The 19,616-nt window shown below is 40.0% G+C and overlaps 1 protein-coding gene across 1 annotated transcript in view; it reads left to right on the top strand.

Moving 5' to 3' along the window:
• CDH23 (cadherin related 23) overlaps window positions 1-19,616 on the top strand; it is a 364,543-nt gene that overhangs the window by 134,785 nt on the left and 210,142 nt on the right. The window contains 2 exon segments of the mRNA XM_033149078.1: window positions 12,501-12,613; window positions 15,989-16,177. Coding sequence (XP_033004969.1) covers window positions 12,501-12,613; window positions 15,989-16,177 — 302 coding nt within the window.

Raw genomic sequence — 19,616 nt, 5'->3', positions numbered from 1 at the left:
CTTAAAAAAATATGCCATCTTCATAATTTCAGTTTTGAAGTATGTGAATTTGCAAATTCATATCTGAACTCCATATTTCTATTTGTTTTGTTTACTGATAAGCCACTCAAGCTTATCACCTGTTTACGAAAAACTGGATTTGAGACTGCAGAATTATCTTGTTTTTGCTACTGCCATTACTGCCCTTGGATATTTCTATTTTACCATCCCTCCCTTTCTTTAGTTACAATTGGCTTGAGGTTTGTACGTGTGGTGTAGATTTTTGTGTAGGTTTTATTCTTGTTGTTCGTTTCTCCACACCCTCCTTTTAGTATGTATTGGGAGGGAACAGTGAATAATGGAATCTTGATGCAGACGAAACTGCAAGGTTTGTGAATTTCTGTATCCATTTTATGCACTGAAACAGTCCCAGGCAGGCAGCTTGGTGATGAAACCTCCAGGCCGTTCCAAAAGACCAGCAATCAAAACCTTTAATCCAAATTTCCCATGGTAGAAGCTGCACTGGTAAAACTGGAGCTGGGCAACATTTCTTGAAATTCATAGTTTCCCTTTATTCTCTCTCTCATCCTCCTGCAGCATCATGTATTCCTTTCACAACACTCAACCATCTGTAAAGTTTCAGTGTGCTTCAAGCAATATTTTCAATGTTTCCCTTTCTCTACAGAGGCCAGTTTCTGTTTTTAAAGCTTTTAAAAAAAAATTAGTACCATTAATTATATGTGATCTTGAAAAAAATGTTTTACTGCTGTGAAAAAAAATTATAGGATGGGCAGAGGTGTGTTACTTCTTTCTTGACACCCGCTATTATGCATTTGATCTCAGCCCAGCAAAATCATATAGCTTGGTTGACAGCCAACATTTGCTAGCTGATCAGACAGGGAAAAAAACCATCTATGGAGTGGTCTGAGTCTTTTCGCTATCTGCCAATATAAAACTAGTAACCTTTCCCCTTCTGAGTTTGAAGTTGTTGTTTTTTTTTAACTTTGCACTGTTGTTCGCAAGTATTTGTCAAGTATAATAAATAAGTCACTTGTATAACCTGCTTTGGTATGCTCTAAATTTAACCACACATAAGCAATGCATGCTCAAATATGTAGGTACACAGAGCAAAAAACACGGCCACTTTGCTTCTCCTCCTGTTTGCTGCTTTGCTACAGGGAGCTGAGCCATGATTTTGCTTAGCATTACATGTGAACTTGAACTTATAGTTTGTCTCACTCCAAACAAACCATGAGCTGAAGTTAAGGTTTGTTCTTGGATTCGTGCATAGGGTTAATCTGAGAGAGGAAAAACAACAACCCTAGGTTTACACATAATGCTAAGTCGAACCATAGTTTACCTCTGGGTGGTGTGGCAGCTGCAGGAACAGAAAGAAGCAAAGCAAGCACAATTTTTGCTCCCCGTACCCACACACTTGCTTGCTCATACGGAGCCATAGTTTGGCTTATGAACCAGAGCCAAATATTAGTCAGCTGATATTTTGAATGAAATAAATTCAGACTACAATTTACCGTAGTACTGTAAGTTTTGTTGTGGGGTTATGTGAGACCAGTCCTAAGGCTAGAAAAACATGTCAACATCTTTTGGGGAAGTTCTGCCATATGTGCAGGTGAAGCCCCTTGCATGAGCCGATACTTCTCCATGCATCATCTCCTTAAACATTTCTTATTTTCTGAATTGGTTATAACAGTTTTGTTTATCAGCACCGTCTTTGATCTGGCCAATAGAATGGTCCAGATTCTCTCACACCACCCTTATCCAACAGAGTTATTGCCAAAATAGCCTGAACATTCTTCTGGGGATTCTGTGTGCCTGCAGAGTAAGAGTCAGTCTCACAGCCATAATAAACATGATTGCATCTGCTGACATACATCAATAACTTAATCATTACCCCTGGGTCTATCACATTGGGGAGGCCACCTATCATCATAGAAAATCATGCAGAATACATCAAAGCCACAAGTGATTAAGCTGTTTTGCATTTTCTTTTTGGCTTGTGTCTGCAAGCTGAAACTGCAGTTTTGAAATCTGCTTGGAACTAACTGATACTAACTCAACAGTTTTCAGTAGATAGCATTATTGTAGGAAAAGGGGAATTTCTACTGGCGTATTTTGCCACATGCAGTTTGAGCATCTGATTTTGGCGTGTGGTGAATTTAGTTACCCACCATTGTAGTGTATTTTGCTTCTGCCCGTGGGTCTATTATGCATTCTGGTTTTGTGCAGCCAGAAAATTGCCTCTATAATAAATGTTTATCTGTAAGCCGCCTTGAGCCCCGTCAGGGAAAAAGGCAGGGTAGGTAGGAAGGAGGGAAGGAAGGGAGGGAGGGAGGGAGGGAGGGAGGAAATAAGTGTCTGTGCCTCCTTACTCCAGCAGGCTGTACAGTTGGGTATCCCAGATATCAGTGAATATGCTCTCATGAGTGCTGCATGATTGCAGAACACCCTTACATACATACACAAATTCAGATAGTAAGGTGAGCGGGTGGCAAGCTTATTGTCAGTGTGCCCATACGTGGACTTGTAATTCATAAAGAGGAGTCCTTTTGCAACACTGGAACTTAAGCCACAACTGGGGTTCCAGAAACCTAGCAGTATGACAAGAATGGGAATGGGAATGCCTGACCCTTTGGTGTTACTCTAGGCACTTGAAGCACTTTGTATATCAGGGAACATCCTGTCTTGCAGCCCTGGTAGCTCACTGCATAGGGCAGTAGCACACAAATCCTCAGGTTTTCAGTTTTAGCGCTGATAGCTCCTAGCATGAATAATAATTTGCTGGTTTTAGTTATGCAGATGAAGAAAGTAAGCACATAGTGTGTGTACAACTTGGACCCGCAACAAAATATTTCAGTCAGGAGTGCTCCTGTTCAGGATACATCATTGGATCCTACCATCACCCATCCCTGCCAACAGTAAGGCAGTGTTCCATAGCCTCTGAGCATGCTCATCTTCATGGAGCAGCTTTCAGGGTGTCATTCCCCCTCTCCTTCATTCTCCCCACACATACCTTAAAGGTTTTGTGGGGGGAAGGTATGTTTTTGTTGTTTGTATTTCTGCAAACACTGTAGATCACCTAAGTCTACTCATATTTCCCTCTTGCCTTTGCATGGTGCTGTTTTGGTTGCATAAGGACCAGCACTCAGAAAGTTGAGTTCGCTAGTGGTATAGATGATACGTGTGTGTGTGTGTGTGTGTGTGTGTGTTTCTAAAAGGCAATTATTTAGTTAGTGAAGGCTTCAGTAATCCATGCACCAAAGGCAAGTTTCATTTTTGGTTTTTGTCAATCCAGAAATACATAATTAGTTTGTCATTATCCCCTATTATTATGGTAAAGGTCAGCGAGTATATTTTCTGCTTGGGCTGGAAACATTTGCAAAATGTGCATAAAAGCTGTCTAATGTCGGGAGATAGCTGATGAATTTGATTAGGAATTAACTCAGCAATATTAAAAAATGATTGTTGTAGCCTTCTCCCCACCCCCCAGTTGTTGAAGCTAAATTTGGGGTAACAAAAGCAAACAAAATGTTCAGTGAAAAGCAAAAACAATGGTTTTATTTCCCAAATTTAATTAATTATCTCTCTGTTAAACTACAGGCATGGCGGTGAAGAAAAATATAATAATTCTAGGCCAACATTTTCAAATTGTGTTTTATATTGTTTGCTTCAGAACATACTGCAGAAACTTTTTTTATATACAGCCCTTCTACAAATACAAGGTTTTCACTTGACAGAAGAACATTAAAGCTAGAAGATGAAGCATAACCACTTCAAAAAAAAAGAGTAAGGTCAAGCTCAAGTGATTCAGTTACAAAGATATCAAGTGTGCAATCACATTGTCTTATCAACTCCCATATATTTTCCTTTCATGGGTTGACATGGCTGAAGGTCCTCTTTTCTAGAAAAGGGCTCAACTTGGCTAAGGAATACAATTGTCTCTGAAATTTCGCCCAAAGAGAAATTAAAAATGAAGGCTTGGGCTTCTACTCAGGTGAAACAGATGCAGAATCTTAAGTGTAGCAATAGTAAAGTAATAAAACTAGGGAAATTCATTGGCAAGTAGGGATAGTCGAATATGTCAGTTTTAGTTTCAGTTCTCCACATTTCCACATCAGTGTGTGTATGTGTGTGATGAAAGTTCATCAGCATATTTCTTCTAAGATACATGTTTATATGCAATTTTGCCTAATACACTCATTTTTTCCAAATACAGTGCATTCTAATGTAATTTCCACTACTATATGCATTTTTATGCACACCTGAGTCTTGTATTAACATTATGCACAATTACTTTACTAGAGAACTGCATCTCTGAAGTCAGAGAAGTGCAAATTTCAAAGGATGCCTGTGTTTTGCTTGGCATATTGTTTCAGAAAGTGAAAATTATGTAGGTTCACCTTTAAATCACTAAGATCCAGTGCTGAGGGCCTTCTGGTGGTTCCCTCACTGCGAGAAGTGAGGTTACAGGGAACCAGGCAGAGGGCCTTCTTGGTAGTGGTGCCCGCCCCATGGAATGCCCTCCCATCAGATGTCAAAGAAATAAGCAACCATCCTACTTCTAAAAGACATCTGAAGGCAGCCCTGTGTAGGGAAGTTTTTAATGTTTAATGCTGCATTGTGTTTTTCATATTCAATTGGGAACTGCCCAGAGTGGCTGGGGAAACTCAGCTAGATGGGTGGGGTATATATAATATAATATAATATAATATAATATAATATAATATAATATAATATAATATAATATAATATAATATAATATAATATAATATAATATCATCGTCATCATCATCATATGTGAACTGAATTGAATTTATCCCACTTCCCTATTAGCAAGATTTTTGCACTTTTGTAGGTTGCCATTGGATTTCACATAAAGCAAAACTTGAAAAGAATTGGGAGGTTCTTTTTTAGATGAAATTTTGGAGAAATCTGACAGAATCCCAAAGGGGCATGGTAAAAAATTCTCAAATTCTATGCGGGTAGGTGCCACAAGGAGCAAATAATTTTCAGGTTAACTGTTTGTTTAGTTTTGATATTAGCTTCAGTTCAGTAAGATGAATTATGTGCCCCAATGCAAGCCACACTGAGCTAGAAATTGCTGTCCTTAACCTGGATTTAAGTGATTCCTTTGCTTTCACTAAATTTAGCATCCAACTCAAAACTCCTCTAAACGTACAAAGACTAGCAACTAAAATGAAAGCAAAGATAAATGTCACGAAGGAAAACAGAACTGAGAAAAGCCACATGGCATTGGAAAACGCTAGAGATCTGACGGTCACTTGTAAATTTTCCAGAATACCTTTTGGTAAACTCAAGTGCAACCAGCAAATGGCCCCCTCTAATATCACCGTATAGGAAGCAATCCCTTGGTTTGTGTTCACAAGCTGGGTTAGGCTGGTGATGTTCAGACACTGAGGTCAGGGCTGTGTTTTGAAGGACAGATAATTAATCCAGTAATGTAATCCACAGCTCCTTTTTTGGCAGATTTATGAAGATAGCCTCTGTCCCGGGGACTCTACCTCATCATCTTTCATTTCCCAGGCAAAGCTAGTGACTTGTTATATAACATGACCTGTTCTAGATAAGATTTTTCATTTAAGGAGCTCTTCAGGCTAAGAGAGATTGATGTCCTGGCAGCTTCCAAGGTGCAACAAGTGATGGAAAGACATCAGAAATGGGGTTGGGCAGTCAGGCTATTATTAATAACCATGAAGGGAGGAGTTAAATTTAGATGGCCGTTGCCATGCTAGTGGATTGTGGGAGTCATAAAACCTAAGGTGTGTGTTACAACTATTGTCCCTGTCTACTAACTTGTAACAGAGTTGACTTTAGAACCTTACAGCAAAGGCAAGAAAAAAAGTGAAAAGCCAAGAGAATGGCCATATAAAATGGAAGAGTCGGTTTTTCTTGCCTATCTACCACATGCAAACACGGTAAAAAAATGAAGCATAAAACACTGTGGAACATCATACGGGTGAACACTGGCAGGACATTTCCAATAATGTTGCACAATGCTGTGGTGGGAATGGAGGAGAATTTACATGATTGCATAAAGTCTAAGGGGTGTGGGCACTGCAAAGAGCATACACTCCAAAAGTACCACAGTAGTTTTTCTTTTCAGAAGGATTGGAAAGACATAATGGTAGTCATGTCCAGTTCCTGAGATTCTTGTCCACATTGTTAAGAGTGTGTTTAAAAAACCACACACACACACATCCTTAGATGCAGACCTGAAAAGAAAATGTGTGAGTTAGACTTGAAGCAGAATGAGGCAGCAGAATTGCAATGTTGTATATCTAACCTGGTATACAATGTTGTATACCTAACCTGGTATACACATTAGTTCATCTGTAGCCTGTGAAATTAAATTACTCCAGTTTTGAAAATACCTGTTTGTTTGTTTGTTTGTTTATTAAATCTTGTGTCTTGCCTTTCCACTACAACAGTCTTTAAGGCAGCTCACAAATTGATAAAATAATCTAATATAATATATCACCATCGTTAAAATAAAAAATAAACTAAAATGAACAACAGCTGTAAAAAAGCATTATAAATATAAACAAGAAGCATTATACCTATCAAAAATTAGTTGTTTTTGTATTGCTTATATTTCTTTTGGCTGTAAAAAGTAGTCAGATAGGATGGATATAGCTTAGTGTCTAAAAGACAGTAAAGACGTCAGGTGAATATATATTTGGAGGGAATTTCCACAGCCAGGGAAATTCTGTTTCTCTCTGGTAGCCACCAACCAACATCCCAAGACAGATCTTGAAGAGTATGAGACAAAAATTAATTGGTGAGGTTGCATTAACACAAGAGCAGGCAGACCGACCTTTCGATACCCTCCTCCTAGATGAGCGGTAGGGAATCCCCAGTCTGAAGTGGTATGATCCATTTTATGATGGTGGTATGACCCATCCCAGAAATCTGATTTCTACCATGTCCATGAGATAGAACTAGACTAAAAGCTAAAATGTTGGCTGTTGCTACAATCAAAGTGCCTCAGACATTTCAGTGTTACAGAGAATTAGCAGCGTGTGTTACGGTGCATTGCTTTGGCCCAGTGTCAGTCCAGGAACAGTCTTCGCAAATATGGCTTTTATAATGGTTCCTTTTATCTCAGAAAGCTTCACCAACAAATGGTCTTCAGTAATTAAAACAGTAACTCAACATCAGCTTTTGAAACAGCTGGAAAGACTATGAGAGTATGGGGGGACACACAGAGGAAGCAACTGGTTTCACAATGGGTTGAGGAGCTGACAGCTTCCTCTGGAATGTTGCCCTGGGGGTGTGTGGTGTGTGTGTGTTTTAGTAGGATTGGAGCCAAACAATGTCCTTGCTCCTATTTGCGGAAGTATGACTTTAATAGGGATATATAGACAAATATAGAAAGGACATTTATTTTGAAACACAGCTTTGCAATGTGGATAATAGTTTGTATAGGAATAAATGCAGGTATTAAGAAAAAGTGTAGCAATCTGGAATTTTGATCATGGTAAGATTCCCCCCCCCAAAAAAAAAATTCTATACAAACAAAATTGTCAATGCAAGGAAGGCAAGTTTGCCATGTAATGATGACATCTATGGCCTGAGTTATACATACACACTACTGTGGCATGGCTGTTGTTGTCATGTTGCTTGGTCTTTATGCCACAGCGTTAGCATTCCTGACCAGGATTCATGTGGGACAGGCATCTCACATGGTAAGATCTTTCCCCAGCAATGAACTACCCTTAGAGACTGATGGGGAATCTTATGCTGTGGGAATCTGTGAGGAAGAGCACCAAATGCATCTCATAGCACACAACCTAAGGAAATGTAAGTGTTTGGAAGTCACAGTGAAATTGAAATCAATGGAACATATACAAATTTAACAAGCCTCATAGATTTAAATATGATTTAAATGCATTTAATTTTATCTGAATTGAACTCATGGTTATTAACTCTGATGTCTTTACAAGTTATTATATATCTATAGTATGTGAATCAGATTTGCTGCTGTAATTTGTGTTTCACCTCTGGCCCACTCCTCCATGTGGATATGGTGCAAAATGTGGAATATATATGTAACAGCATGGAAGCTGTTGTATGTACACTGGAGAAAATGAGGGAATTGTTAAGAACAGGCTTTTCTTGTGGGTAGGGCTATATGTTTCCAAAGTGTTGGAATTTTTATTTTTAATCATTTAATTAAATAAGGCCTGGAAATGCTTATAAGGTGAGGCATCCAATTTTGGCTGGTCCCTCCTTCCTCCTTCAGCCCTCTGGGCCCTATCTCATTCTGTCTCAGAATCCACCCAACACTCAGGAGGTTCTGGGCTATAGTGGATATAGGTGTGTGTGTGGGGGGGGGGGTGTTAGTGAAAACAAGATGTTCACCCTTTCATGAGCGGAAGAGCTTTCCACTGACACAAAGCCACCATTGGTTACAACCCAGTCATTCCAGCAAAGGAAACAGAGGATTTATGGGTGTGTGTCCCGTCCCCCCGTCCCCCGTAAGCATGATTGTGAAGATTAATTCTGTAAACTGCATTCGAGCCATAAATATGTAGGAATCCAAATGTGCATTCTCTCTGTGGGAAATATATTTGCCTTCTGCTCCTTGTTTACTTGGGTGCAACCCTGTGCAAATTAAAGAAGAAGTATAAATACATTTAAGCAGAAATGTGAATGAATGGCACTGCAAATATTCGGTCTGAACCTCATTCCATGGGGTAATACCGTGTTGTGCCTGGGAATACACAGGTACAACTCATACTGTTGACCTGGATAGCCTTGGCATTATGGAGACTGCCCTATCCCTATTCTGTTGTGCCATGCAGCTGTGCTCCCTTTTACTGGATCTGCTCCTTCTTTGCACATCTACCTTTGACTCTGAATGGACTATCATCTTAGTTTGTTGCCTGCCTCGGGTTCACTCACATGCTTACTGCCCTTGTCTTTTTGATTCAGTGATTTATTTAGTCTAGTTTAACCTCCTGGGTTACAACTTCTCAGCCATTTCCTGGGTGCAACTATTATTTGCTGCATTGGATGCTTCTGGCAGCCCTCCCCTCCCAAAACTTATACCCCTGCTATTGTCTATAATCTGTATAAAAACAGTGTGCGAGACATTACAGGGAAGCAGCCCTGAGCACCTGTCTGGATGTTGTATGGGGTAGAATTCAAGGTGAAGATCAGCGAGGTAGTCAAAGCCGCTGATGGACTATTTATATAATGATAACTGTGTCTGTTGCTGATTCTATGAACCACATCCAACAGCATCTATTTCAGTGCAGAGGAGCCCTGACAGAGCACATTTTGATTAATAAATTATCTAGTGTGCACGGTGTAGGCCAAGTTCCCCTTTCACATCTCATGAAAGTCATTCACTTTAAGTTTAGTGGTTTAATGAGTCCAGGCCAGTCTAAAGATTGCATGTTGTGGCAGCAAATGTCCCTTCGACAAAAGGAAGAGGGCTATTGGATTATGTGCCCAAGGGCATTTTCACTAGTGATGCCAAGCCTCAAGCTAGATATTTGCCAGTGTAAAAATGCATGGCACAATGTTGTAATGTTCTGAGCTGCTCCTCTTCATGGGGAAGGGGTAGCTCAAAGTGTGATGTCACATTACATGTCCCCACCCTCAGAACACCATTTAGTATGGAGTGTGTACGTGCTGGGGGGTGGGGGAGAGAGAAAGAGAGACAGAGTGGGAGTCATTTTAAAAACAAATGTATATGCTACTCAAATATATATTCTACAGCTTATAGACATTTGGATTGTCTTGGCCAGTCTGCTTATTTACAGAGATAAAATGTCTCTTGGATTCCGTACTGCACATTTTATGCTGCATATTTAAGACTATAATGTATAAGAAGCCATGCTGCATAAAAACCTTTCAGGGATTGCAACACTTTTTAGTAGAACCATGGACAATGCAGGTTTGTACCTCTAAAGCACAGGCAAAACAGTCACATCTACCTTTTTTTTTCCCCTGATGCAAAAGCAGTCTGTTCTGCCATTTTTTTTCAGCTTGGAAAATCCAGGTTGTAGCCTGGTGTGAAATCACAAAACTTCAAAGATGTGTTTGTCAACTGAGAGGGCCAGTAGCTCAACACTGGGAAAGGATCAGGTCAGAATTGGAGTGCACATAATTAGCAATGCCAAGTTGCCCAAATAAGAGACAACAGAATGTTCTTTGCTGACCAAGTACAATACAGTCAATGCCATCATTAAACTGTCAAGCATCCTAAGAACAACAAGGCTTCATATTGAGGTTCAGGACACTGCAAGAGGCAGACAGTGCAAATGTAGGTGGCAGAAGCATTTCACATCTTTGCATCCTGATTTGGAACATGTTGACTGAGTCAGAAATAAGTCCCACCGAGTTCAATGAGGCTTACTCCTAGTAAGTGTGCATAGGAGCACAGTCTTAATCAAGCACAGTTGGATTGGAATGTGATGAATGTGTTTTTAATTCTTGTTCCTTTGAGCTGATACTGCGGTTTTAAAACAAAAAATATGACAAATATATAAAAAATAAAAATGGGAAAGTATCTTGATAATCTATATGTGCCTGTGTCCTATTTCCAACCAAACGTATCTAGCATCACTAGCTAAAAAAATTTTTTTAAAAATTTAAGAACCGGATTACCTGAATGGCATGGCTCGTAGCTTCCCCCTGGCTGCTTCCCCACTGCTGTGTATCGGGGAGATCATGTGCGTGTGGGAGAGGGTCATGTGGCAACAGTTATTGCCCATGCTAATGCTGTCCATCCCTTGAGGCTGGTGGTGTTGGTCTGGGGAGTTACCATGCCTAATGAGTAGTACATAGGCATTGGAAGGGTAGAACAGAAATCTCCAAATGCCTCCTATGTACTTTCCTCACTACATGCATTATAAGAACAGTGTGGAAAGCAACAGCCACACTGGTAAGGCAACTACAGGCTCAAGAACAAGGATTTAGAAGGACAGGCCTGTCCGCCTGCGGACATCTAATGATTACTAGTGAATGCTGCCAAAAGAAACATGTTACTACTTTCTCTGCTGTGGAACCCAGTGGGCGGAGGAATAACAGAAGTGTGGAACAGGCCTGGGATTGTTTTGTTGCCCATGTTCATTTTTGTTGTTGTTGTTGTTGCTCTTTATAGGAAAGAAAGAGGAGGTGGTGTAATTGCTGTTAGATCAATGGAGCAAACAAACCAATTGAAAGCCATCAGACATTTCTGCAGTATGCAGTCAGCCACATGCTAAAATGCACTTAACCCAGGCTGGGACTTTTTAGTGGGTCAAGAATTTGACAAGAGAGGTAACAATAGAATAAGGGGTGACAAAAGTATTTCATAAAGAGAGGAAGGTGGGGGTTCGGACATGAAAGGAAATGCGTAGCAACAAGTGTGCGTGTATTTTGGGGGTGGGTGGGAATAAAATAGGGGGAGGTGGCATGCTCTTCCTTTCCCCCGCGCCTTTTTCTTCTAAAATGTGAAGTCACATATACCGTAAGTCTTGAGCAATGAAACCAATCTGAAAGCTCCTTCACTGTGTCTGTTCCTCTCCAGGGCTGAGTTCTGGAGGAAATGTTTGTGCAAGTTTCACGCGGAAGCCAGCCATACATAGAACTGATTGACTTGTCCTCATGATATCCTCAAGAAACTTCCTGCCCTATTTCTAACATTTTTTTTTTTTAAAAAAAGAAAACTTTATAACATATTCCTTTTTTTTAACTTTCAACAATACAAGCAGTAGGCAATCAGTGCCTGATCTACAGGGCTCCAGGTTTGATCCCTGTGGTGACTGGCATAGAGCAATAGGTTAGCATTTAAGTTTGAAATTGGGGAATTCCACCCTTTTGGATGGGTTTTCTGTAAAATATTAGAACGGGACTCCTACTTCTCTGCCTCTTCTTCCCGCATCCCAGTCTCACCTCCTTGATTTCCTGTTCCACAGGTTTGCTAGCCTGCTTTATCTTGTGTCAAAGGAGGAGGAGGAGAAAGGATCCCATTTCCTCTCTATGTCCTGCATATCCTTCTGATCTCATCTGTACATACTGTCAAGAATGCTTTCGGCAAACTACCCTCCCTCCACACCCAGCCTTATACTTAAAGGGAACTGCAGATGTGTGTCTCTGTGCCCTGCCAAAGATCCATAATCAGTAGCAGAAGTGATGTGTATACAAAATCCATGAATACATTTCCATTTAAACAGGAGCGCTTTGAAACTCCTTCACTGCCTGAAGTTTCTGTGATGCTATCAGGAGGAGCAGCAGCAGCTCAGTTTCCAAACCTGTATCTTGTTAGATTGAGGCAATGAGAAATAGTGTTTGGTCTTTAAAATGCATTCAGTAATGTTTTCAAGTCATGGCATAAATCTGTTGCTGGCTGGGGTTTCAAACAGCACAACGTTTTCTTTTCTGGTCTGCAACTGTGTTTTGTTTTTGACCTAAATGTTAAATCTCGAGATTTTTTATGCATTTCTGCACAGGAGTTTTATGTGTGCTGATTCAATTTATTTTATTGTCAGGCAACACCAACAGTATATTTGCACTGGACTACATCAGTGGTGCTTTAACTCTGAATGGGCCACTGGACCGAGAAAATCCTTTCTACAGTGCTGGATTTATTCTTACAGTGAAGGTGAGAGAGTCATAGATGGGCTGTATTGAAGCAAGTGTTTCAGAATATTTCAAGGGAGAAGAAGGGAACATTGGTTATAGCAGCAAAAGCTAAAGTAGAATTTCAGTTTAACCTGAAACTGCATAAATTTGGAGAATTTGGGTTTTGAAATGCAATTTATATGCGCAAATCTTAGAATTGGTGAGGATTTTCCCAGGCACATGAAAGTTTGTTTAATTTATAGCTTTGAATATTGAGTGCCAAGAAAGAAAGAAATTGTACCCAAATCATTGCCATTCTACTTGGGAATATGTGTAGTTAAGATCCCTGCTGTTGACACAGGCACAATGGGTCTTCATCCATTCCAAATAAATGTGCATTATATCAGTATCTACAACATGATGTAGTGGTTCCAACATTCAGATGGTTCCAAAGATCCATCATGAAATATATTTTTTCCTGCCCAGTAACATTCCTTAGAACAAACTTGGAATTGCTTGGTTTTGACAACCAGACGCAACTCCAACTCAAAAACACTTGAGTGGTACATATGGACAACAGAGATAATAGGATGTGCATGGTGAAGGAGAAAAATAATACAAGCTGTTCCACATGAAGAGTTTTCAAACATGTATAGAACTGAGTGGTAACAAGAGTAGACCTGTGGAAAAGAAGTTGCATGCGTTTTCAGTAAGTTTCCCAAAACAGTTAGATGCTCTATTTTTGTCCAATTCTGTTTATTCTTTTCCTTACTCAGTGCTATTAGATTTCAGATAAACCTAGGGCCATTTATTAGATATCTCTGTGTCCCTAGGTAGCAAATTGGGTAATGCTATGGAGTTGAAGTTCCTGAAGAAATGTGTTTTATGGAACTGCCTGCTGGAACTAGATAATAAGAGTTCCTGATCAAGCTGAATGATAGGAGATTCAGGGCAGGCAAGAAGCTGTGCTTCTTTACACAGTGCATTGTTAAACTCAGGAATTCCCTACCACAAGGTATGGCCATGGTCACCAAAACTGGTCAACTTTAAAAGGGGAATTGGACAGATTCATGGAGGATAAGGCTATCAATGGCTAGTAGACATGGCGTGGTACTCATCAGACCCTTTCTACACAAGTTTGTCCACGCTGAGCAGAAATTACAGTGAAGAGGGGCAAAACATCCTGGTTAACAAATGCCATGAAGAACCATGTTCCAGCACCTGAGAACTTCTCCCTCCCTCCCTGCACCAATCACAGGTGTTTAATTAAAATCAATACCAAGGCAACGAGCTGGTTGGAAACATATTTAGTAGTATAGATTCCACTGGGCTGGAGGGGTGGGGGATTGGGGAGAAAATCCATTTGTTAGAGGGGTCATTGATTGGGAGGTGGCAGGCAGTTTCCCAAGAAGTACTGATCCCCTTCCTTCCCCCTAGAAGGGCAGTACTTTGTCAAGTAGGGAAACTGGCATGCAATTACTCCACTTGACCTCTGCTGAGGGTCTTTCAGTGGAATTCTACATGGTCAATATGCTATTATCTCTATCCCTGAAACCCTGCTTCTTCTCCTCGTTCAGTTTTCTGTTTAGTTAAAGAAAAATCTAACTGAAGTCAGAACCTATTTTTAAATAGGGGAAAGGCTGTATTTTCTTCACCCCTACTAAATAGACTCATGCTATTGGAAATGCACTGGCAGCTGCAGCTCAGTGGCAGGACACATGTTCTTCATGCAGAAATTCCCAGCTTTCCATTCCTAGCTTTTACAGGTAGGGCTGAGGGAAACTCCCGGTCCACAACCCCAGGAGACCCTCTCCCAATCATTGTAGATGGTGCTGAGTTAGATGGTCTGACTCAGTAGAAGGCAGCTTCCTGTGGTTGGTCTCATCTTGTCCTCTGGCTCTGGTTGTCTGCTACCACATAGGTGAAGATAAATAATGGTCCGTATTGTCTTCACTGAATAATTTGGCTCAAATGCTACAGATAAGTTTGTCTACGTTAGGAAACCATGGCTAAGAAGGATGGCTTCCTTCAAAAACTCACAGGTAGTTAAAAGGGAATTTGGATCAGTGAAATGCTCCTCCTAAATACCAAATGTTCATGGTGACCATGTTCCTCTTCATTTGGCACCATTTTATCTCTCCCCCCCTCCCCCCGTGTGTATTCCTAGCCAATCAGGGATCCTATATCCAGTGAGATGAGATCATGTTGAGTGGGAAGACTTGGGGAAAATGGCATAGTTCATTGGTAGAGCATCTGCTTTGCATGCAGGTTGCATCCCAGGTCCAGTCCCCAACATCTCCAGGTAGGGCTGGAAATGTCCCCCCTCTAAAATCCTGGGGAGGTGATGCCAGTCAATGTAGACACTGCTGAACCAGACAAATCAACGATCTGATTCATTCTATGGCAGCTTCCCATATTCCTACTTTATGGCCAGTCGTATTGGCTACATAGTGCTGTGTTGCCCAGTTGCCCTATGCAATGTGGGGCTGTATTCCTCCTCTTCCGGTACTTCGCTGTGAAGAAAGGCAATTAAATTGGTGCAGCCCAGTGCAGTAGAAGTAGGTTCATGTCCCCCAGACAATTATGGTCAAGCTCCCTGCACTGTGTTTCAGTGCCTTCACTGCCTGCCTTTTTAGCACCAGATAACGCATTCTGTTCTGCTCCACACAATACAAGAGCATAGCCCCTGTTCACAGCACCCCATCTTGCAATACATACCTGCAAATACATCTCCCAAATCAATCCTGCAACCTCTCCCCTTCCCTCCCATGCTGCTTACTAAGCTAGGCCAAAGTAGGCCCAGAGGTCAGAAAATTATTGTTGTTTATCAATCTTTCCTTTTTACTGAGGTGCACAAAACACAATTAAAACAAAATAAATTGAAAAATATGAAGTGGTGCCTAGGACCAAAATAGCAGGCTGATACAGCAATCTTAAAGCAGCAGCAAAGTTCACAACAAAATAAATAAAGACCTGTGTGCTTTCATTTACTGGTACATTGATCCCCCACTCCCGCCCCCGAATAAATTGTTTGCAGAATCTTGACTTTTCAAGCCAAATTAAATTAGGCATGGAGCTCTCTGGCTTTTATCCCATGCTTCTTCTTTTTTAAATAGAAAATTTTCATGGAGTGAAATCAGGGAGTAAAATGTGGTATTTGGTATCACTGAACTAGTTTCATCTGGTGCTTCTCTGCCTACTAATATCAGTTGCTTTCCTACTGCTCAGGGTAAATTCCCATTCCTTTTCCCTTGTGTGAATAAAAAATGGATTTTCTTTCTCTCTCTGTTTATAAGATTGTATTTATTTATTTTAATCTTTCAAGGTGGTTCTCAACATAGCCACAAGCTGGATAAACAACATGCTAAAATCCCAAAATAACAGTGTTCCCCCTTTGCAATTTCCCTTCCTACAGGGGACAGAACTAAACGATGACCGCACACCTTCCAACGCCTCAGTGGTGACTACCTTCAACATTCTTGTCATTGACATAAATGACAATGCCCCTGAGTTCAACAGTTCAGAGTATAGTGTGGCTATTCCTGAACTGGCCCAGGTGGGCTTTGCTCTCCCTCTTTTCATCCAAGTGCAGGATAAAGATGAGGTAAGACATGGGGAAACAAAACAAGATTAAATGCCTCTTCTACCGAGATTTTTTTTATATATGAAAAAAAATCTGCCTTCTTAAGTTTGTTCCTGGTATTCTTGGTTTCTTTTTATTTTACATTAGAATTGGATAAGGACTCTTTAGCCACCTTTGTACTTCCATATCTGTATTATCAACATAACAAGTTACAAGGACCATAGAAACAATAAGTAGGTAACCAGCTTTTAAAAGGATGATTACACAAAGTCCATATTTTTCTAACATCCATGGCATCGTTCACTAGCTATTAATATGTACAGCATCTCACATCACTGCTCATACATATAGTTAAAATTAGAAATATTGCATTGCTTTTTAAGGCTGAACATCAGTCAATTTTTACAAAGGCATATAATGCTTTGTACACTAGACAGAAATTGTGACTTGGAAAAATTCTTGTTGCTATGTTCAGTTTTACTGTACATGTACCATCACCTTGGGTAAACAATACACATGTAATTCATGTTAACTCTGTTGTTTATATGTACAAAATCATCTTCACTTTTATGAAAAAGGATACCCCATCTAGTTTTATATCTATCCCAGTTTTTGTTTTTGTTGCTAGTTATTTATGTGTTTATGGATTTATTTTTTCTGAAACATTAATTAAAGTTGGACAGCCATGTTATAACTCATAATTTATTATGCTATTTGCCTACTGTAGGTTGCATTCCTGCATTTTAACTATTTGCCATCTTAATTGCAATCAACTATATAATACTAAATAATCCTTCACTGCAAGGAGACAAATTGCAAAATGTGCCAATATTAACTGGGGCAAACTGTGCAAGATAACCATGAAATGTGGAGAACAGTTTGAGTATTTTTCAAAACTTCTCAGCCCATAAAGTATTATTTCCTTCTGTAAGATGAGGACAATGTAGCTGATGAGTTCTAGCAAGCACAGTTGCCATTTTTGTGCAAATGAATTTCTTCCTTTCTCAAGTTGTGTTTATAAATTGAGATTCCCGCCCCGCCTCCTGGTGACAATCACCAGTCTATGGAATTGAAAGCTTGGGTTGTTTCATCAGAATTCTTCCTTGGGTTCATTTTTATCTTGAATGCATAAAATGGCTATTTACATTCAAATGTATCTACAGGAATTAGAAATTCTGGCTGACACCAAGGAGCTTAGAATTTCATCTGTGGTTCTCACACTGACATCACCTCAATCTCTAGCTAAGGACTTTGGAATTGTCAAAGTGGAGCATTAACTGTTTCCAAGAAAATTAGGTGAGGAGAATGAGACAGAAAAGAATACTAGCACATAACTAGATATTTGTAATCTCTTGGTTAAGGAGAGAGGTGGCCTTTTATTTCTCTTTCATACCACAATATTTGGGCCCAATAGAAATGCACCAACTGTTTTGGTTCAACATTGTGCCACTCCTGGGTGTTATGATGACAATAGCCTCTTACAGATGTAAATAGCTTTTGTGTCACTAACAAGGATTGGAGTCATGCTGAGCAGCCCAGATATTCCCCTGATGTCTGCACCTACAGTGTGATTGTCAGTAGGAAGGGGGCCTTTGCATATGTGTGTGTATATATGTAAAGTCTTCCATGGAACCAGAAACCTTAATTCTTTCCACGGAAGCCTTCCTGTGTACAACTCCACACACAGAGCCCTCCTCTGTACAGATGTTAACACTGTAAGGGCACAATGGAATGTATTACGTCATGGGTGGGATCCACTTCTTGGTCCCACTTATATTAACATGGAAGTTAGCTAGTAACACCTGTTTCCAGGTATTGGGTTGTAATGTCTTATCTCTGTCTCTCCAGATGGCTCCATTCTTTGGGTTTCTTTTCACTGCTAATTTCTCTTCTTGGAACTTCCCCGAAACACTGTTTTCTCTGTGATTGGACCTAAGACCTTCGCATATGTGCTCTCCCTATCACATGCACACATCTTTCACTGCCTGGATTCCCCCAGTACAACTTGCCTGCAGTATCACGGGCTTTTCCTCTGGAGTCATTAAAATAGCTTGTATTTATTACAGCAATGGGCCATTTCACTTAGGAATTCCATTACTTCTCCCCCTCCCAAAGCCCTGGAGTTATGCTCTTCAATTACTTCACATATTTGGCTCACGCAATTCATGTCTCATTTCCTGTGCTACATTCAACCCTATGACCATGACACAATCTACAATATCTGCTTTAAAGGGCTGTTGAAATCTCATGGAGATATCTCAAAAGGAGAACCTTTTTCTGCTTTGGTATCGTATGCTATTTTCCATCAGTATTTACTAGAAAAAATATGACAGACATTTCCTGTGTATTTGCTCCTGGAGGGTTAATTTCATTTACCCTGCGGTTTTTCTTATTTAACTATAGCTAGATAAAACATCGTGAAATTTTTGTTTTGTTTTTTTAAAAAAGGTACATTTTGCTGCAAGGAAAATGATGAACGCTCATTTGTTACAAAAGAATGGCAGATCAGCATTTGTTCTGTGACAGTCCTGCACACTTTCTCTTAAGAAAGTTCACATTCTTTGCATATTTTTTATGGTGGAGAAGAATCATTTTCATATATTAAAATATGCAAAGTCATTATTTTCACAGCATTGGGTGCTCATCGCCTCCCACAATCAAAATGATGGGATGTGAAGGGTCACTTAGGAATTAAAACATTACGGTAATACCACCTTATGCTTCTTAGCACTTATGATAATCTTTCTTTTGGCTAGACATTGAATCTTTTATCAAAGTATATGCTACTGGTGAACCAAATGCTGCTTTAGAGACTCCCCAAATCATCTGGGAAATGTAGTTTTCAAGAGTTGCAAAAAAACAAAAAACCCATGCACATGTAAAACTGAGACAATTGCTTTGGAAACAAAGAATTTGAAAGAAGCGCTGCAGTCAGCATATAGATGCTGCTTCCTAGCAGGGGCATAAATAGATATTAGTACTTGTGAAGCTGTGATGCTGGAAAGGGGAAATGACGCAGGCGCTCACAATGGGCATGCATATGGAATGGCAGGATTACTCATCTGAAAAGGCCTCTTGGGGAAAATGAGAATCATTTTTAGAATCTTGCTGAAATAATTTATTTACTCTGCTGAAAAGCATCCCTGCCTCTCCCTAGCCGCCACACCAAAACAGAAACTATATCGGTATAGTGAATACTAATGAACCTTTCCTTTACAGAGGGTGCAGGATCATTTTACCTGCTGCTTTATTGTTGGTGCTACATCTCAAGAAAACATGTTTAACATATCGGAAACCCATTTAGGCTGAATAGCTTGATTTACTTTTTCCTGTTTTTCTCACATCTCCCATTTGCTTTTGTGTACTTTTAAAAATAGTTTCATTTTTTTGAACTGGTTTTGATAGTGTTTATTTCTCCTGTGTTGTTTTAGCAAATGATTGAGGACTCTAGCAAGCAAAG

This window comes from Lacerta agilis, chromosome 5 (genome assembly GCF_009819535.1).
Source record: "Lacerta agilis isolate rLacAgi1 chromosome 5, rLacAgi1.pri, whole genome shotgun sequence".
NCBI classification, from domain to species: domain Eukaryota; kingdom Metazoa; phylum Chordata; class Lepidosauria; order Squamata; family Lacertidae; genus Lacerta; species Lacerta agilis.
The sequence above is the reverse complement of the archived record's forward strand: the minus strand, read 5'-3'. Positions and strand labels throughout refer to the sequence as shown.